This window comes from Manacus vitellinus, unplaced genomic scaffold (genome assembly GCF_001715985.3).
Source record: "Manacus vitellinus isolate BGI_N305 unplaced genomic scaffold, ASM171598v3 scaffold_56_pilon, whole genome shotgun sequence".
NCBI classification, from domain to species: domain Eukaryota; kingdom Metazoa; phylum Chordata; class Aves; order Passeriformes; family Pipridae; genus Manacus; species Manacus vitellinus.
Genome location: NW_021940660.1, coordinates 2269921 through 2291888, shown reverse-complemented (window position 1 = coordinate 2291888; position 21968 = coordinate 2269921). Strand labels below are relative to the sequence as shown.

At 36.7% G+C, this 21968-nt stretch overlaps 2 protein-coding genes across 3 annotated transcripts in view; both read left to right on the top strand.

Annotated features, from left to right (window-relative positions):
* Positions 1-3831, top strand: part of AGL (amylo-alpha-1, 6-glucosidase, 4-alpha-glucanotransferase) — a 32046-nt gene extending 28215 nt beyond the window's left edge. For both annotated transcript variants that reach the window (XM_018081729.2, XM_018081728.2), the window contains exons 29-33: positions 210-421; positions 933-1030; positions 1565-1652; positions 1744-1877; positions 3076-3831. In XM_018081729.2, the coding sequence (XP_017937218.2) occupies positions 210-421; positions 933-1030; positions 1565-1652; positions 1744-1877; positions 3076-3193 (650 nt within the window). In that variant the 3' untranslated portion in view covers positions 3194-3831. The remainder of the gene's footprint in view (positions 1-209; positions 422-932; positions 1031-1564; positions 1653-1743; positions 1878-3075) is intronic.
* Positions 3832-21315: 17484 nt separating this feature from the next.
* Positions 21316-21968, top strand: part of LOC108641204 (protein rtoA-like) — a 36746-nt gene continuing 36093 nt past the window's right edge. The window contains exon 1 of the mRNA XM_029963229.1: positions 21316-21360. The gene's annotated coding sequence lies outside the window, so the exon portion shown is untranslated. The remainder of the gene's footprint in view (positions 21361-21968) is intronic.

The window sequence follows — 21968 nt, the reverse complement described above, 5'->3', positions numbered from 1 at the left end:
GTAAAGACTCTGTTGTGCTAGTCTCCCTAGAAGTTTCAGTGAGCTGTTCCTATGAAATGTAGAATTGGCCTAAATGTGGGGAATCACCAGCTGAAGAGAGGTGATCCTAGGACTACTCCTGTTAGGTGTCAGGAATTTGGGAAGCATACTTCTGGTGTTGCCACTGTAACTGTTTTCAGAAAATGAAACCTGTATATAACATCTTGCAGGAAAGGAGGAGATTATCACATACGATGAGTGGAACAGAAAAATTCAAGGACACTTCGAAAGGCTGTTCTTTGTCTCTGAGAATCCAGCAGATCCCAATGAAAAACGTCCAGATCTCGTTCACAAACGTGGAATTTATAAAGACAGCTATGGAGCTTCAAGTCCATGGTGCGATTACCAACTCAGGCCAAATTTTACAGTAGCGATGGTTGTGGTAAGTGAGGGGGAAGGGGAGGAGGACTTTGCACTTAAAATTGTCTTTATTATTAAACTAAGCTTGCATTGTAAGGTCCATCTGCATGACGCTATATCAGGAATATACATTGCTTTTTTTTCCCCATACTTTTAATATTGATTCATCTTGGACTATCTCCTAAAAATACAGCATGACAGGACTTGCCAATTTGCCGCGTTCGCTGTATTCAGAATGTCTTTTTAGATTGGGTCTGGGAGGCCACTTTTCTCATCAAATTGGCTAAAAAGCATGGTCTGCTTTTGGATTTTTGAAGAGCTTCAGTAATAATACTTGAAAAGTGTATTTAAAGTAAAATTAAAATTGAAAAAAGCACTGGATAGCTTTTGTCTTCATGCTTACTGAATCAAGTTATGGAACCTACAAGTCAGAGTAATGTAAAACTCAGGCTTTTTGTTGCCTTCTGAATTTACATACGCAGTCTTATGTATATGCACAGAGATTATTCCTGAAATCTTTATTATTTTATTAGGCCCCAGAGTTGTTCACACCTGAGAAAGCTTGGAAAGCTCTGCAGACAGCAGAGGAAAAACTACTCGGTCCATTAGGCATGAAAACCTTAGACCCAGAGTAAGTACACTAGAGATAAGTGTTAATTACAAAACAGGACAGTAGGAATTACTTCTTGGGGGGGTGGGGGGGGGAAGGTAGTGTGTAAAATCCTCATACCTGTGAAATAAGGCTGCAGGAAGTACTTCCAGAACAATCATTTTTCTCTTCTAAAAGTTCACACAATTGATTTTTTTGTTTGTTTGTTTTGGATGCCACGCAGTAAGCAAGTCAAATTTGCTATCATAAAAGATGTTGAATTTGCATCTTGGGACATATTTATATATGATAGAGTGTACAGCACTACAATTTGAGTAAAAGCATAAGGACAAAATTAGGAATTTAAGTCCTTCAAAGACATTAACTGTTTTCCTACTAGTTTAAACAATATTTAGAATTCCATTATTATGTAAAATACAGAACCTTGTGGAAACCTCTTAACCGTCATTAAATGTAAATGCCATGACAAATTTTTTGGTTAATTTCTGTTTTCCTGTTCTGTGTATCATTTTTGTTAAGGCTTTGTTTGCATAATGCATTTTTTCTTTCTTGCAGTGATATGGTGTACTGTGGAGTATATGATAATGCTCTTGACAACGACAACTACAATTTAGCCAAAGGTTTTAATTATCACCAAGGACCTGTAAGAGCCAGTTCCTTCAATTTTAGAAAAAGTGTTGTCAACTTTTCAAACAGACTGCTTTAATAATAATCTCTTTTCATGCCTTGTTTAGGAATGGCTGTGGCCAATTGGATATTTTCTTCGTGCCAAATTGTACTTCTCTAAGTTGATTGGTCCAGAGATATATGCGAAAACTGTCGTTATGATTAAGAATGTTCTTTCTCGCCACTATGTTCATCTTGAAAGGTAAGATACCTATTCCTTCTAGCTAGTGTATCTACCTATCCAATTCCATGTAAAAGTAAAAATCTACAATATAAACAGATATTGCAGATCACAAGTCAGGTTTCAAATACAGGTGAGATCTAGTGCCTTTTATAGAGTGCAGAATTACCAATACCCATGTAAAGACTGGATGAAATAAATCTTATGTAAAAATTAGGATCTAATTTCAGAAAAAAATGTTGGTGAGGTTTTTTATTTAAATCAAAATATTTCAAAGGAACCTTTAAAACATATTGGTTAAAGGAGTAGTAGTGACAGATAAAAATTGCAGAAGATGATGCAAAATATTGTTAGGATTTCTTGTGTTATAAGTGAGGAAACTAAGATTCTGAAACTGTCATAATATCTTGCTATTCTAAGAAGACAGAGGAACTTGCTTTTTGAGTTCTCCCTCAGACCAAACCACAAAATCCAAACAGTTTTCCCCCTTTTGCTGTTATAGTTTTAGTTCTTAAGGATTTCAGACAAATTAAAACAAACAAAACATCTTGCCCTTGGTATCCCTTCCATATAATCTGTTCTACAGCACATCAAACATGCATTTATTTGTACCCAAAAGAGCAATTCAGTAGGACTGATCATGATAGAAAAGTTTGTCATGAGGGAAAAAAACAGTATTTTGCCTTAGGTTTTGTCTTTTCCAAGTCTCTTATTTGGTAATATCACATACAACTTGCAGTTTGGTAACGCTCTTTGTTTTTTCTGTCTTATTAAAGTAGTGTACTTTCACTCTGTTATGATATTTCATAGTGTACAAAATAATTAATAAAGCAACAGGCTCTACTTATGAGTTTTTCTGTAAGTATGCTAGTTTGTGGGGTTCTTTATTCCTAGGGAGGCAGAAAAGGCTTGTGTAGTCATACTACCTGCCAGATGTTGTCATGTTTTAGTACCATAATTAATTTCAAGTGTAGTAAGTTCAGTTATTATTAGTAGCAGAGTCTGATTTGAAGATGACACCTCCACTGCAATTCCCAGCTGCAGGGGAAAAAATATTTAGATATTAATTATTAAAGGACACACTGTGCCTGTAGGAGAGCAGACCTTTAGTCTGCTTTTCAGTTTCCTACTGACTTAATCTTTTAAAAGGTTTTAAATTGTTCTTTTGATTTCAATCTATAATCTAACAACAATACTCACTTGTTTTTTCTTTTATTAGATCATCCTGGAAAGGGCTTCCAGAACTAACTAATGAAAATGGACAGTATTGTCCTTTTAGCTGTGAAACTCAGGCCTGGTCGATTGGTGTTATCCTTGAAATCCTTTATGACTTGTAAAAGTTTATTTTGATTGATTTGATGAAAGTTCTGTGGTCTTATTATTGGGCATAAATGAAAACTTGGCTTACACTGCAAGGGAAATCAACTGTTCTGCACAATCACTTAAGCTGTGTCCTGACTTTCAAAGATGCTGAATGCCAGCAGCTCCTGTGTCCTATAACTGTGTGGGGCTTGGATTTTTTGAAAATCAGACCATGACAATAAAACTGCAGTGCACACTTGATGCAGAAACTTTTAGTAAGGAGCAATTTTGAGAATATGCACAAACTAATTTTAACTAGCTTTGGTTTTTTAGCCTTTTCAAATCAAAATCTTAATGTAACAAAGTAGCTCTTTCCTGAGCTAAAAATAAGTAGCACAGCTCTTATGTTTTTTTTTCTTTGTCTCTTAAAGAGTAAATGGATGTTTTGCAAATGCATGCTTAAAGGGGAGTAGAATAACTTCTAGCTTTCTGAGTTTGGTATGCTTTGTGCTCTAGCACCATACATTAATGAAGGCATAATATGTTGTCTCTCCATTGAACTGTAAGATGGGGATTTTTTGTGTGTGTGTTCAATTGAGCACTTCACTAAGCAACCACAGAAATAAAGTGTATGAATACTGTAATAAACCAACCTCTGAAGTTATATATAAAATTTTGAGGACTTTACTTTGAGAGTTAATTCAAGCAATAATAAGATAATGTTCTATGTTAATCCATCTTTAGATTTATTTAAATACTGTGGGCCATGTAGCAAACCTATTTCTTCATTTAAAACTGTTTTTCACCATGAGTAATTCATAAGAAATGTGCCTACAATGAACAGCCTATGTGCTAGGGGAAGCCAAAGATAAGTCAATGTGCTTCACTGCTTTATTAAATGAATTTATTGAAGAGATGGTCACCTCAGCCCTTCGTTCTTGAGAAAGTCCTAGTTCTGTTGAAGCAGGTGGAAACACTTAATATCAATGGAAAGAGATATTGGCCTACCATCAGAAAGGAGAATATGAGGTTTCTGGGCCTTTTGAAATTACACCAATAACAATAAGCATGCTACCTCTATGTGGTGTCCTTTGGGAATATATCCAGTGACCATGAAGCAAAACACGTTTTTTCGTATTTGAATGCCTACATGCCTTATTAAATTCAGTTCAGTATTCCCAGACTGAAGGGTGGTTAACAGAAGCTGCAGTTGGTCATTCTCAACTCTATTCATACAATTTTTCCATCTTAATGCAATGAACAGGCAGAGAGTGAGGTTGAAAACACTCCCCACATCACAGACAGGAAAGCAAAAGCACTATTGCATTTCTTAATGTTAAACAACAAATGCTGAAAAAAAATAAATACAGGCTGTAATTATAATGCACTAAACATGTAGATCAAGATTTTATCATATCTGTATTTTAATGTTTCTGTATCTTGTATAAAGTACAGTGCCCACATGCCGTCTTGTTCGGAGAGATGTATTACACAGGGATACATGTGAGGGCAAGTTAGCAGGCTGAGGAGAGATGAATTGTAAGAAGTGGCTATATTCACACTATTTATTTGAAAGATTAGTAAGCGTTTGAACTCCCTTGCTGAAGTGTTCAGTCCTTAGAAGTTATGAATAGGAAAGGTCTATATTATACCTGAACTTCAGAGCTGCTGCCGTACAAGGGTTGGGAAATTTTTATTTTCTCAACACAATGCATAAGAAATGTCATTTGATCAAAAATGTTACTGAAATGTCAACTACAGATTATTTTTTTAATGTGCAAGAGGCATATAAAGTATTTTTCATACTGTACTGAACTTTCCAAAATACTTGATAGTGATATTAAGGTTTGTGTCCTGCTGTATCACTACCTTTTTACTGTTCTCCTAGGTATTTATTTCCTGTTTATTGTTTCAAGGTATGTTTTATAGCTCCTTTGACTTAGAAAGCAGGAACAAGATGGCAGAAAAAACTGTTCTTACTTCATGAAAACGTTCTAAAATTGTAAGTGCAGCTTAAGAGCTTTGACTGTTGAAAAAGATTTCCACCAGGTATCAAAATTAGATACATTGGCAATAACACTCTTTAAGTGTTTGGAAAAAAAAACATGAGAAATTTTTCATCAAAACCTTCCTATGTTATGTACAGATTACTTTCCACTTTTTTTCAAACTGCACTGCTGATAGAGACTGCATATTTGTCACTGCTAGGGATTTTTTTCTAATTTAGTAGTATAATTTTAAAGATAAATCACCGCTGTGTACACAAAAAGACATGTTACGGAACTTCTAAACGTGCCCATTTATAATGTTGCTTCTGCACTGATTAGTTGAACATAGTTTTAGTGACAAATATTTTAAATAGGGAAAAAATATGTATTGGTTGACTTTGCTGTTAAGTAGCAACAAAAGTAAGATTTAAGGTTATTAACTTTAGAGGGAGGTGGTTTATTGGTTTGGGTTTTTCTTTTTTTTTTTTTCCTCAAAAAGCTACTCAACACTTTGTCAAGCCAGACAGTTTAAAAATGAAGAGGGAAGAAAACAATGTTAAATCTAACACAAAACATGAGCTGATATGCATCTATATTGTCATTATCCCCTAAAAATAGCTGACTTATGTTGACTGATCCTGAGATGTATTTTCATTTATTATTATCATTTATATTTTGCACTCAAAAACTTCTAGTAATGCAAAGATATAATTGGTAAAATATCTTTTAGAAGTAAACTAAAGAACTTGGTAAGAACTGTGCATCCATTGTGTTCCAGTTAGTGCTTCTTGATCTGTATCGTCATGTGTTTTTTTCCCTCCCAATTGAAATAATTTTAACTGTTACCAATGTTCACACAGTTTATAGCTCTTGATTTATTCAAGGATGATTAACTTGAGAATTCAAGTAAACTAATGTATCATTCTCACACTGCATGTTGTAATGTAAAATGGAAACATGTTTTACATGTATGTCTATCACAGCAACAACTGATTTTAGAAAATGTCATTATTCATTTCTGAAATGCACAAAATAAAATTCTTTAATTCAGAGTTAACCTTTTCATGTGGTTGTTTGAAAAAATAAGTGAAACTTTAGAGCTGATGTTACTTGTTAACTTGTAGCAATTTTGCATTTTAGACAGGAGAGATCATTAACTCCTCAGGTCAAATATTAATAACAAGAAATTTGTCAACTCATTAAAAAACTGCATAAACTTGAGCCCTATACTCAGATTCTTGGGTTGGTGTCAATGTAAGTTGTCTCAGCTGGGTTTTAGGAGGATTTGGGCTAGAAGAGGTCTGTGTGTATCTTCTCCTGTAAGTGATTATATAATTTTAAGTCATTGTATTGCAGATTATCCAAGAGGACAGTCCTCATTAACTGAATTACAGCTGCTGAAGTGATACACAGCGATTAACTTTCCATGCAAAATTCCTATCACTACAGAGAAGGCATTTTCAGTTTTCAACTCTGCTTCATAAAAGCAGAATCTCACATCATGAATGAGTGGTATACTGAACGTGTTTTGCAACTGCCCTATTTCATTGCCTTCTTTATAAAAATAGGATTTTTCTAATCCTCTATTCAAGCATTTTCTTTAAGAAAGTAGTTTATTATTCTATTGCATACTACTTTTAGTAGATATGCTACTGAAAAGTGGTTAAGGAGATGGACAAAATGACCAGTTGCTGAGTTGCCTGGGGGAGTTGGTAAGGTCAGAGCTGCCAGCTCAGCCCTCATGGCACCTCCAGCAGCTCAGTGGAGGAATAGATGGATGAAGTGTTAGTGCTGACTGGCACGTTTCTCCTGGAAGCTCCTATGGAAATTGCAGATGGCAATCGGGGAAGCGCCTGCACTCGGGAAACTTGAGCTCTCCCCGCGCTGCCATGTGAGGTAGGACCCCGAGAGAGACCACCCGTTTCATCACTTGAGGAAGGGTTTCCCCCTCGCAGGTGGCTGGGGCGAGGGATAAGCAGGCTGGTCTGCAGGTCCCCGTGGGACCACCCAGCGCATCGCCTCAGCAGCAGGATGGGCGGGCTGCCAGGGCAGGGCAGAAGCAGGACAGCCGGGACAGCACCCGTGGACTCCTAGCAGGACAACCGGGACAGCGCCCGTGGGCTCCGAGCAGGACAACCGGGACAGCGCCCGTGGGCTCCGAGTGGGCTGCCTGCCCGGCGGGACGGGCCGTGCAGCGCTGCCGTCAGCCCAGGGCTCCTCAGGGGGAGAGTGTCACACATGGCAGGGAGCCCTCACCGCTCGGGGAAACGGGAAACCTGCTCCATTGACAGAAAACATTTTTGTCTTTTTAAAGTAGAATTAACATGCAAACTTGGCAGCTGTCGTGGTGGTACAAAAGTGAACCTGAGAGCAATATAGGAAGAAGACTGTTCCTAATGGCTAGTCAGGTGGCACTCGAAGCCATCCATGCTTTGCAGTCTCTTGTGTTTCTGTAGGCACTTGTGCAGTCCTGTTGGCCCATTATGTGTTTGTCTCATTGTATAATACCTCCTTGAATCTGTTTCTTGCAGAAATCCTAATCTTTTTGTGGTGTGTTTGTGCTATCTACAACCTTTCAGTCACAGGTGGCTGTTCACCCTGTGTAATGATCTCATAGTACATAAATGGAGTACCACTGACTATTTGACAAACAGTAAAATTGTTAACCTCATTTCGTGTAAGCTTATGTAATTTGTGAGATCCAGAAGCACTTCCCTTCCCTCTGTGCATGTGTGTGACAGCAGTATCTCAGTACAACTTCAGACAGACACTATTTTATGTATAGTGCCTTTTTTCAATGAGAATGAAAGTTGACCATGCAAGAAGAGAGTTATGCTGCAGCCTGACAAGGGTCCTAAGCTGGAAACCTCGGCTCTAGGTACTAATGGAGGTAAGTTTCTCATATTAAATTTTATAACATACGTGGGGTTCTGTTTCTAAGTCTGACTTTGGCAAATAAACTGCAGCTTAACTTTGTGTAGTTATGAGAAACATAAGATACTGTCTTCTGATCAGTTCTAAAGGACGAAAGATATTTGCAGTAACACAAGTCACAGACTTGTAAGTACAATTATTTAATTAATATTAATTTAATTATTAAGTATGATAAATTAGAGGGGGATTAAGTGATAATAGTTGACGTCTGTTTTTTAAAGGTGATTTTTAGAGTCACAATGACATATAAAAATTTAGAAAAGCTAAAAGGAAGATTTATTTCTTGCAAGTGACCTCTCAAGGGAAAAGTGTTTACAAAATGAACAATCTGTTCTTTTGTGGGTATGTTCAAAAGCTGTTTTTTGAATGTCTTTGTAATTGTTCTTATGGCCATTGTCTGTAAGGGTCCTACATACAGCATAGATCTAAAGAGTGGTACCTGTTTAATAATACGCAATGAGAAATGTGTTCCAAATGCAGGAATAAGGCTCACAACTGCTTGTGTAACACCAGGAAGAGCAGCAAACTAATGAAGTAATACTGTCTTAGCAAGGGCAGTCGTTGGAGGGCTATAGTAGGGTAAGTATTGTCGAGATGTGTGTGGTATTATGCATAAGGAGAGTTGGGGGTAGGATTTTGAAATGAGCATATAAATTTTGTGGATGTGAATGATTGGTTTAAGTATCAGGGATGAAGTGTTAGAAGGGATCTTACTGGAACGTGGGATAATCCAGAGATGAGCATGGTGGGCTGGCTGGAGGTAAACATCTCTGTAGAAAGCTGGGGATGATAGGTCGGGTAAGAATAATTTATCATAGCTGAAAAATGAACATTTCCAGCTTCATAGCAGAGGGTGGCGCCGGTTCCCCTCCTTCGGCCGTGCTGGCTCATGCTCAGGCTTGACCGGATGATTCAATTCTCCCGTGTTCCCCTCAGAGGTCTCCAATTCTGTACAGCCACATTTGCTTTGCTGTCTTTTTAATGGCTCAAAATAATCATAGTTTTTAAAAAATGTTTCAGTAATATATTCTATATTCCCATGTAGGGGAATTGGAAAGGAATACATCTTTGATAGTTTGATGTTTTAATGACTGTGACGTTTTAAAAGGATAACAGAAAATAATGAGTAGATTCAGTATTAAAAGGTTCAGTAGTCTTTTTCTCTGTTTTATTGCAAAGTTCAAGAGTTTATCTCCTAAAGAACAGGAAATGCTAGCATATGAAACCAGGTGTATGTTAGGCATTTATTTATTATTTGCATCATAGTTCATCTAATGATTCTGTAATTGCTCACATTTTTTTCTGTTTCCTTGTATGTTTTCTTAATGTACAAATAAATTTAATGTTAAAACTGAAAATCATTGTGCCTGGGCAATCTTTCACTATAACAGTGGGTATTTTAACTTAAGCATGTTATTACACAGATTTTTTTTTTTAGTGTTGTTCAACTTGCACACAGCAGTTTTCTAAGAAGCAACTGGAAACAGGCTAAAAATTATGAAACTTAAATTGAAAATTAATAATTTGAGACCCATAAAAACTGTGTAGTGCTTAGATTTAGTTGTCAGAGTTTGCTTTGAAAGCCTTTGTTCTCATAGAGTATGAAAGATTTGTAGGCCTAAGATTTGTGTTGTGGTATTGTTAGACAAAGATAATTGTAAGGCTGTACTCTAGGAATGAAGTCCAGTAATGGAGAAGTCTGGATAAGAATGCCCGTAGTAGGAAGGAATCTAGGTGGAATCAGACAGTGAAACAGAGTGATATGAAATGCTAGATCATTTTAAGTGCTTCAGAACAGCTTTATATAAAATAAAATACCATAACAAAAGAAAAAAAGTACAGGGTCTGTAGCTAAAAAAGTCCAGGTGCATCAGCCCTGCAGCTTTAAGCTCTAGCTATCTTATTTGTGTGTTTTTAACGGGCTGCATTTTCTAGCAGTTATTCCAGTTGCTGAAGCTGGGTGGGAACGCCCACATTTTCTGGGTAATTTTGTAGTTTGTGAAGCCTATAATCAGACCTACTGTGACAGCTGTTCAAGACATAGTTCTGTTTTCTTGTAATGACTGTCTGACTAGTGCTGCTTCAGGCCTCTCTGCAGGCCTTTGGAGGGCCATATGAATGTGTTTAGTACAGTTACGTTACTTCAGAGCTTTTCCAAGGCCTCCAGGCACCATTTAGTTAAACTTAAGCACCAGATGCTGTTATCAACTGGATCAGAGTAAATATAGGGTAATTTCATTTCCATACTTTGAGTAATTGAATGTTTATTTTTGCATAATTTTGTCTTTAGAGAGTTTATGCACCTTTGAAAACAGCAGTTAAAAGTATAAAGTAGATGTATTAATGCAATGCACTATTGTTTGTTCCAGGGCAGGGGAGCCTACACTGTGATGGAATTCATTGTCACAATAGTTTCTTTAAAGTAGTCATATATAGGGATTTTTTCCTTCCTTGTTAGTACCTTTGTAGGAATATAACAGAACATACTCTAAATTCTGCTGCATTCCCAAAAACCTGATAGAATTTTGTACTTTGGATTTATCAAATTGGAGAGAACATTCTCTTCATGAATATTAAAAACAAATAAAACCTAGTTGATAATAAGGTGTGTGTGTTAGTAGTAGTAAACAGGTGTTCCTCTGGTTATTTCTGTCATGATTTCAAAGCTGACCTTACAAAAATTTCTTAAAAATATTAGGGTTTGGAAATTTGTGCTTGTGTTGTTACAAAGTTTTGTTTTGTCTATGCTGGGAGATTGACTAGAGAAGTTTGAAAGTTATAATACTTAAAAAGTAGATGTTTTAGTTTAGTAGCTAAGATAAGAAGCCTTCAGTCAAGTAATTAAACCTTTCTTCCAAATTTCAAGAGGTAGATGTTATTAGTGATAAAGTAGTTGTTCTAAACTGAACATTCCTGTTAAATGTCATTTTGCTTCCTATCCTTCTCCCTGGTTTCATTTCACATAAAATATTCCTTTTAATTTCAGGAAATGGGGTGTTTCTGTGTCTACTACCAGACTTTAAATTATAAATATTTGTTTAGAGGAAGGGTTGCAATATTGCTCTTTCAAGAGAACCTCTTGGAGGGCAGAACCCCAGTGGTTCAATTTTAACTTATGACTTGACTGTCTGAAGAGCAACCTACTGCTTGATGGTTAGTGAATCCTTCAGGAAAGTCAGAGATGTGGGAATAGTTAAAGACAGAGGAGGTGGCTCTGGTGTCCAATGTGACTGCATGCTGTAGTGGAAGAAAAATGATGGAGAGGGAGAAGGTGCAGTTTAATGTTAGTCTGTGCCTACTGTACGGTCTGTATGACCCTGTGTTTCAGTAGGGCAGGCAACAGAGTCACAGGGCTCTGCAGGTGTTATCCCAAAATGGAATGGTAGTCTGACCAGGAGTTCTGGATCATAGCAGGAAAGAGCAGCTTGAGGAACTAATTATAACCGTGGATGAATTTAAAAACTTATTTCAATTCTTGTCTGGTTTTTAAATAGTGAGATCTCAAGGGAAAAAGAACTCCTGTAGAGGCTGAAAAAACATTTTCCACTTGACTGAAGTCAAAATTCTGCATTATTTTGTCAGCCCTATTTCTAACTCTTCAACCAGTTCACTATGGTGTCTTAAAGTGGACACAATGTCTCCATCCTTCACCCTTCTTCAGAAGTAGCTAAAATGCTACTTTGAATTTCGGAAGTCACCAAAATCACTGGAAACATAAGTACTGCATCAGACTCAAAGGTTTTATGTGCTTGAATGTCACATTTTAAGGTGTTTTGATGTCATCTACAAAAGTAACTCAGTATAGTAATTACTGTAATAGTATCTTTTGTCCCATAAATTTAATTCTCAGCGTACTCTATTTAATTTGCTATAATTATATACTCAGTGTCCTGCTAATAAATATACTTTCAACATATATGTGTGCTTGATGTATACATATATTTTCAAACATGAGAAAAAGCGATAGAAGTCAAGTACACTGCAATAGAAGTCAAGTATACTACATCTTTAGCATTTTATACTGTTAATGCTTTTTTAAATATTGTATTACATTAAAATTTTTGTAATGAATCTGGCATGAGGATGCTTTGAAATGCTAAATGGTTGTGATGGTGATTAGTACACACCAATCACACTAGATGTTTCCAATGCTAAAAATTTAAGGATTGCTCTGAATTAACTGAAGGGACATTGGCATAGAATGTAGGTGTCTCTGTGCCCTAACCTTCCTTTCTTGGAAAATTGTGAGTGCTATGCCCTGAGAACTTTTGGTAGCTTCAGGACATGTGGAAAGTGGATGACTAGCTGGTGCTAGCTCGTAGATGCACTTCTTTTTGGAAAGTTTTGATCTTTTTTTCCTGCTCTATCGTTTTCACTGCCCTTCACAGTTAATCAGTAATCTTTTTCTGCTGAAAATGAGAATTCTACTAACCCAACTCCTACTTGCCTGAACAGATCTCTAAGCTAAGAACCACTGATTTTGCTGCTACTGTTGGATGTGATCTCTATATATTGCTGCTTCCATTGCTGATGGTACTAATAACAGAAAACCCCTCCTTATGTTGACATATGGATGAGGGGGGGCTGGTAGTGAGGAATATTCTTACAGAGTGTCAAGTTCAGCAGAACAGAGACATTTAAAAACAGGAAGTCAAGAGTTAGTTTCCTATCCAGACAGTGTTAGTTCTGCCTGCTTACATCACTCCCACAGTGCACCAGGAACACTAACGTTTTGTCTGAGCTCTGCACTCATCAGGAGCTGCTTATATCTGTCCTACCATCAGGATTCACTTCAGGATACTTCTCCATAAGGATGGTTTATATTATCATTGTGTTCAAAGGTATTGCAAAAAATAATGCATTCTGTAAGGAATTCATTTAATGGATGGAACATCAGAGTGTACACTGTAGCAAGAGCAGGGATTTGTACAATATGGAATCTAATACAGAACATACTTTTTACGTTTAACATGAGTACTACTTCGTTAGTGTAAGAACTGGGCATGGGCCAACAGTAATAAAGACAATGGAGAAACCATGGATATAACACAGGATTTTTTACAGCGATTAAAACAAATGTCAAATTAGGTAGAAAACTAAGAGCACTTCTGACTGGTCTTCAAGATTGCATCAGGTTGTTGAACTGCCACCAGAAGACTGAGGTTTATCTGTTTTGGATGCGGGTTTTGCTTTTTTAATCAGACTAGGAAGAATACTGGCATGCATGAAATTCTTGCTGCTCTCCCATTTGTTCACAATAACACAGTGGTTCGTAACGTAAGCAGCTTCTATCTGTGCAGCACTGCTTTCTCTTCCTTTAAAATGCACATCTATTCTGAAACCCTGCTTTTTATCCACAACTATTTGGCACATAAAACCTTATTTTACTTGTAAAATTTGAGTTCTGAAGTGGTAGAATTATGCTGATACATGCTGATATTTATTTATTTATTTATTTATTTATTTATTTATTTATTTATTTAGCTGCAGCATAAAATTGTTGGTTTTACATGTAACACTTAACTTTGAGCATGTCAGAAAACAAACAAACAAAAACAGTCTTGGGTTAACAAGATAGCATTGGGCATTTCTGGAAATGCGAAAGTTCAGTGGTCAGTAGGAACATAAAATATTAGATCAGAAGTGTCATGGAGCTCAATTTACGATTTTGTCCAAATTATTTTGTCTCTCATGGGTGTAACAGGGCTTTCACATTCCATGTAGAGGGGCTTTTAAATCTTATATTGTGAGGTTAACACCTAGTGGCATCTTTGTCCTTCTGGTAGAATGCTGTGTCTCTGACTGTTCCCTCCATGAGAGTCACCTGCTTCTCCTCCCTGACCTCTGGCTAAATGGAGGAGTGGATTACTAGCAGAGGAATGTAACACTTCCAATTTGCCATGTAGGTGGTAATTGCTGCATTCCACAGAGGTTACCACAGCAAAACCCTCAGAGACACACGTACCTCAAGTGGAAAGTATAGCTTTGCTTCTAGAGTTTGTTGAAGTTATGAATGATGTTTAGTGTGACAGTGTACTTTAACTTAACTATTTCAACTTTAAGAAAAACCCAAATAAATAGGGTTTCCCTGCCAGTCCTAATAGAAAGTAATTATTATGATCTCAGCCATTTCCTTTTCCTCACCTTCCTATTTTCCATTACACAACTGTAATTATTGATTATACCTAATTAGGATTCATTGTGCTTCAAAGATATAATACTTGGTCTCTGCCTCCAAAAGGTGATAATCTTACATTTAGGCTTAACATCATGAATAATAGCAATAGACAAGGGGACAATCAGATGGGAGGACAAGAGTGACCACTTCAAAAACACATGATCTTGGCCTTAGTTAACTAGCTATATATGTGTAATTAAGTGAAGTCCAAGTTCAAAGCATTTTCATGACTAGTATATGGAAGGGAATACTACTGGTTTGAAGTTCATTTATTTATTTCAGCAAAATGTGCTCTCTTGAGGGTAGCAGTGTTTGTCCAATGTATGGAGCACATGCACTCCATGGGTCTTCCATACACACCCACAACTCCTTTCTTCCATTGCACAGAAAGGCACTCAATGAGTCATGACTTCCCTGTAAACAGGCTCTGTGTAGATGCCTGTCCCTCACCTCTTTGGAGCTCTTTGTTGCCATGTTGTCTTCATTTCTGCATTTTTTTCTATGCTCAGCTCTCTGTGTGCACCTTATATCCGGGGTTACATGATACTGAAACCATGATACGAGTTGGACTTTGTATGTTCCATTCCCATAGTCCTCAAAAACAGATTCTCCTCTTCAAAATACTAGGAGCTGTGTATATTCTCATGTTATTACTTCATCTATGAAATCACATGTTATTGTTCACGTGTCACTCATTTTGCCTTATCTTGAATACTACGTGGGAGACTAAAGAACCTAACAGTCGAGTACTTGAGAAAAAAAGATTTTGTAGTCTAGTAAAAATTAAGTCTTCTCAGGCTTGGTCTATAGGATGGAGAATTTTGGCCTGGCAATCAAGCCTCAGGACTGAAAGTTTTGCCAGAAGGATAGGAAGGTTTATAAAATTACATGGTCAGCTAGGAAGTTTGGTGTAAGCCACAGTTCACACAGGAAGATCGTGTTCTGTCTGATGGAAGAGTCAGTGATGTTGTAGGAGAGGGATTAAGATTGAAGAAAAAAAAATATAGGTTAAAAGGCCTCAGCAGACATGTTTTGTCTTCAGCCTCTAGATCCATTGTCTGATATTATGCTAACTGTAATGAGCAGTCTTTGCAAATCAGGCTCTATAGCTACCTGCACTACTAAAGTATGTATTACATTAGCTGTTCTGAGGCTTTATCTGTTAAAAATTTTATCTATTACTGTACTTCTATCTATTGCCATTAAATGGAAATGCCAAACAGAAGCCAGATGTTTTGTTTTGAGGATGAATTGGTGGGCATTGTGAGGATGGCGTTGGTAGGCATTACTAGACTCTATCTCAATCAAACAGTTGCAGACTGGTGAGTACCAAATTGCCTAAAAATATAGATATACTAAATATAGTACACTTCTAATTATCTCAGATATGATTCCAGGCATGCTTACTGTTTTGAAACAAAATGGAAGACATTGTTCCAGCTCTTGGGAAATGACTGTTTATAGAAAGTGAGTTGGTTTTTTCCTTGTAGTATATTCCAAATTCACCATGAAAAAATGTTATAAATATAGACCAAAAATTGTTACCTGACTATTCCTTGCAATGTTAGCTGCTGAAGGAATTGGAATTCACCTGCTTCTGCTTTTGAAAGTGAAAACTCAGTGCAACCCTGGTGATATCGCATCTGGAGAACACATCCTGCGGTGACTTCTCACTGCTATGCAGAGTGAAAGGAAGGGCTTGGGAAACTGTCAGGAAATACCTTTGAAACTATCTAGACTCTGACTGACAAGTCTGAGTGCCAAGACACATGTCCCAGTTCTGGCACATCTGGAGGAGACCTGTGAGTATTAAACAATAAACATCAGCTGTTTCTACTGAGAAAGGTCACAGTTAAACAGTTTCTTTGTGGGCTTCCCTTGTGCCTTCCAGGTGTCTATCAGCAAATTAATATATTTGTATTAAGGCTTTCTCTGGAAGCTGTAAGAGGATGTTCTTGTGTTGATTATGATGCCATGAACAGTCATAGCCCTTGTTCTGGTAAGCTCACTACATGTACTTGGAAAATTACTTTTTTATTTATTTAATTGGTGTCTTTTTATTTTTACAAATTTAAAGAGTCTAAGTGATTGAAAGTGATAATTCATTATCAAGTCAAACCCTCTTTAAATTAGTCTATTATGAACTTATCCAAATAAATACATGCAGCATCTCCATGTTAACCACTCACTGTAGCTCATAAGCAGCCTTCTGCAAAGAAATACAAGAGAAATTTTTCACTAAGTGTCTTTCACTAAACCTTTGTGTTTAAGTCACCAAAGTTAAGCTATTTCAGAAGAATGAATGATGCATCTTCCAGACGCTAAAATATTTGAAATGTCATTTACACAAAATGTGAAAATAGATTGCCATAGAGTTAATTTATTTACTTTGCACATAAAAGATTCCTTCTTGATGTGGTATGACAGCGGTCTCTTAATAAAAGAGTGAACTGTTAGTGAGAGGTGCTGACTCAGCATAAATGAGGACCTGATGGATCAGACAGAATTGGGCACAGTGTAGTTATTGCCAAGGTGCACTAGAATGAGATCTGCAAAGGACCTTAAAAAAGAGGAATAAGATAGATTTTGCTAAAATAAAGAATACAAGTGCTTCAGCAGTGATGTGAAAGTGTACTCCTGGTCTGAACTACAGCAGACAGACCTTGCTTAGAATCAGGAAGACTGTCTGAGTCTGAGATGGAGCTGTCCTAATCAGTTGTCTGTTCTGGATTGCAGTTCACATTCTAGCCATGTTCAGAGATTGGTATGCATCAGACTTTTCATACTTTATCATTAAAGGATAAGTGTACCATGTGCAGTGCCACTGATCAGTGTCACCTGCCTCTCCCTCAGTCATTTGTGTTCTTCCTTACCATTTTCTGAAAGCACATTTTCTGTCACCGTATTACTGTCAAGTGCTTTAGGATGAATCTACTTTGGGAACTGCGAAAAGGGTTTGGATATGAAGTAGAAAATGGAATTATGATGCAATGCCACTTAATCAGGTCCTGAAATAATTATCACAGGACTGATTTCAGTGTAGTAAGCTATCTGCAGAAATGATAATAGGTGTTGCTCAAGCCTGGCACACCTAACTTCTTGTTTCCCAAGCCATATAAATAAATAGTCTTCTTTGCGTATATAAGTGTATCCACACCTCTCCTGTCACATTATTTCTGAGCAAAGAAGGGTCCTTCATCTAGATTACCAAATAAATGGAAGCAGACACCCTCCTATTTTGTAACACTAGGTATCATTTTGCTATGCTTGCAAGTGGAGAGTATAATTACCATTATCCCCTGGTACTATAAGTGACATTGCTGTTACTGCTTCCCAAGCTTCATTTTTAGGAACTTAGTTTTATCCAATACCAGAAAAAAGCAACCACTTTAAACTTTAACTCACTTAATGGTACATTCTCTTTCACATTAAATTCAACCTTTTATTACTTTTCTAGAAATACTTTTGTTAGGAAAAATAAGAAATAGCTGAATCTGTACTTATAAATTTGCCTCTAGTCTTTCCAGTACACCAAATGTACTCTACAGATAGTCTATAAGTTTTAGCCTTGCTAATGAAAGTTACATTAGGCCCTCATATAGTATATGCTATGCTTTTAATTTTCATTCTTCATTAGCACTTCACTTTTGTACAATCCGCTGGATTTCTGTGTGTCAAGCAAACAATTTCTGAAAGATTTAATTTTTTCTCATTCTAAGCTCCCATATAATATCAATAGGTCATAGGTCGGTCCAACTGAAGGTTAATGCTGTCATCCAGAACTTTGGAATGCAGCAGATAATTTGCTTTAGTGATGAACTTGAAAAAAGTTTATTGTTTAGAATAATCATCAGTTCAGTGTGAGATTCTACAGCACAAATCCAGGAAAGAGCAAATATCCTTAGGCTGCTGCAAGATCTGTTCCTAATATTAATTGTAGGGTAAGCTTAAGGAAAGTGTTGAAAACAGGATATGATGAAACATGAAACACTCCCTTGGCTCCCTCACAAATCCCTCCCTCCTCTTTCTATATTCTCTCTCAAAATAAATAGCTGTGGCTAGTTGGAATCCGAGTGCCACTAATGCTACACTTTCCATTTTAGTTTCTGGGTTTCTGTGGTTGTTAAATACTGGAGACTGAGACCTAAGTATATGCAATTTTCAGCCATTTACCTGTATTTTTTGTCTTTTTTCCTGATTTTTGAGATTATCTCAGTTGTTATTCCTGTTTGTTTAGGCAGAAATTCAGGGCTGTACTGGACCACTACTTCTTTAGGATGGTGAGGATTAAACTTGCTCCCATGTTGCACTAATAAGCTCATGGTTGCATTGTTCCAAACTTTTCGTCATAGTGAAAAATATGTATTACCCAAAAGTTTAAAAAACTATTTCACAAGATTTCTGATATACAAAAGGAAGGTCAAAATGGGTCTGACTAAAGTAAGAACATACCTAGAAGTTTGTGTCTTGAAGGCATTCAAACATATGTATCCTGTTCTAGTGGTAAGTGGAAAATACTGCTCAAATTTAATATTATTAGTGTTTTTTGAAATATATTAGCAATTCTAATAAGTTGTTATTTAATTGTGTGAAATATCTCTCTCAACTACTTACAAGAAGTCCAGTTTGTCATTCCCTGAAGTGGCATTGCAGATCAATAGCTGCTGCTATTGATCCTAACATCCTAAGTAGCTACCATCCTAAGCCAAACCTGGAACCATTACATTTTGGTCCAATCTCAGTGTTGGTGGGAGGGAGTTCTACAGCAGGAAAGTTTTTCTTTAGCTAGAAAAGCAAAAGCACTGAGATTAGATCCAGGATTGCAAATTCAACCATACAAAGCTGAGGTTTGAAAAATAATAGTCCCTGTTCTCAGTATTTACAATAATGATTATATTTTCAATTTGTTTCCATTATGTATTTTTTATTTTGGGCAAAAGCCTATCAGTTGCATGCCTCCAAATGAATTTGCCCAGAAGTAAACAGTAAATTTGTTTTATTTTTTTCTCATCTCCACATCATTTGCATGCAGCTGCCACGGTGTACTGAGGAACATATATCCAGCTAGTTACTGTTTCCACAGCAAGGGAGTTAGAATTGAGGTTACCGTTAACCAAGAGGTCAGAAAATTCTGTGATGTGTCTTCACTACATCATACTAAATTAAGGGGCATCCCACTTCCCTAAGACTCCAGGCCATCACCACACAGGTCAGTGTCAGCCCTTGAACTTTGTATGGAACCTTTCCAGCAAAGTGGCTCTCTACAATTAGAGAACACTTAAACTCTTTCAAAGTAATAAATTATAAATGTGTAAAACATTAGGTACCTTGCAGCTAACCACATAGACATTACAATTTGAGGTCTATTCTATGTATGAATTATAAAGACAGCAAACTTTTTTACTCTAAAGTTATTAACGTCATACGTTACAAACAAGAATTATAATGAAAGTTAATTTTTATGCTCTGAAGTTATAAGCTTCCTACAGTTACCCATTAAATGTTTAATATTGATACAGGAAAAAAAGAACAAATTTAATTCAGAGGGGACCAGCTACCTTAGGGTCACTCAGACCTGAAGCTTTGAAAGTGTTAAAGTGGAAGTTGCATACTGTTTACAATTCTTACTTCGGGGATTCAGTTCTGTGACTTGACTTCTCTGGCTCCTTTTCTCCCCTTTTACTCTTTTCAGTTCAACCCTTATATGTTTCTGCCTTCTTAGCAAGGCAGAGTTTGAGCAATGTAAGAGCTCTGCAATCTTGGCACGGTGGTTTCAGTAGCTGCATGGTATGGTATGTCCTTTATAATTTCACACAGTTCAAATCAGATGGAAAGATAATCAGCTGGGGGGTTTAAGAATGATCTGGGCTTGATATATAATATTATATCACATTTTTTCCACTGATCTAGCCAAATCGATTTCAAGAGCAAGATTCAAGGGAAAATAAGTAAACTGTAACTTCTTCTTTTAATACTTTAAATGCCTCATCACATTTTCCTGTATTTTTTAATTCATAATTTGCATGAACTTGTCATACACATTCTTCTTCCTAACACTTTTTTTGAAGAGTGGTTTATTTTTGCTATTTTTTACATACCAACTGTATGGTACCTGGTCCCTGTAAAATCATTCAGTGAGCATTTTGGTAGAAGAAATAGGCCAAATTTTAATACTCTCAACCTTACCCATTCCAGTTCATCCACTCCCAGCTGTATATCTTCTAATGCCTACCTTAGTCATGCCAAGATCACATTTTTCTCCACTGAGTGTTAGGTCCTGCTGGCAGACACTGCCTTCTGAGTTAAAAGTAGGGCTCATTCTCAGTTGTAAATCTCTGTGTTGTTGTAAGCCAGTGTAGATTTGCACAGACCTGTCAGTGAGATCAGCTTTTACAGAGCAGTTGCTGCATTCCTTTTGCTGAAAGTAAATGTTTGGAACTTAGATGCCCTGATGTAATTTTACAACTAGAGATTCTAGAGTACAAACACACGCCAGAAAAGCCCCAGCTTTACTGGGTGATCCATTTTAGGTGTTGGATAGGTCTCATCACAGTTCATCTGTTTTTCAGCAATTTGTAAAACAGGTGAATCGTCTTGTTTTAAAATTTAGAGTGAAGTTAATTCAAGAGTTTTTAGGGGCTTAATGCTGTCTGCTGTAGTATATCTCCTATCATTTGTCTTGCAAGAGCCTGAACTGAACACTTTAGCAGAAGTATATATTAAAATTTTTCTTGTCACAAAGGGTTGGCAGAGCACAGAAACAGGCAGAAAACAGTCAGAGAAATGGAGCGGTCTATTCAGATATTCCTGCATCTAATTTGTAACCTTGACATAATAATTCATGATTTGTCATCTATTTAAAGTACTGATACTAACGGAGATAGCATTATTTAGACACTACCAAGCAGAAACAGTCACAGTAGTTCTGTGTTACAAATTCCTATTTCAACTTCTTTCTGATTGAGTTTTTGAAATTTGCTATAGTAAATGGTAATTTTTTTCTTCTTTTTAGGACTTTGCCTAATTAGCTCATGTGTGTTTTCCAATGTGCTGGTTACAGAATGAATATTTTAACCTGCTGACCCACTTAGAAGAGTTCTGGGTACATATATATCGTAATTGGTCTTTTGTTTTACTTGGGTTGATGTGAATCAACTCATTTGGTGATGGAACTGAAAAGAGCAACCACCTACAAATCAACTTAAATTACACCTTTTGACTGCACTCAGAATTACTCACTTTTCAATTATACAGAAGTTCAATGGCCACCAGTGGGGTCCTGTGGGATCTGTTGATCTTTAAGATATGAAATCATTAAATGTGACAGATGTGAGAGGATCCTTATTCATCTGCATTGCTGTGGAGAGATTTCACCATTGCAAAATGGTGTACTGAAATCTTAAATATTGTTTAGCTAGGTAATTGCTCTGTTATTGACCAAATAATATGTGAATTTCATGATTATTCCAAGATCTTATCTTTTTCCTGAACTGGGTCTCTCCTGCAGACACAAAATGTTTCCTAGAGATAATTCGGTTAGATTTCTAAAGCATTGTGAATTGATTGGACCAGTGCTACAGTTTGTAGTGCCACTGTGATTAGAAGACTGTATTTCTGCGATGATTATAATACCATACCTAGTAATGTCATGAAAGCCATGCTTTACCTTTGAGAATGCCTTTGGTACACAGTGATACAGGAATAGCTTTC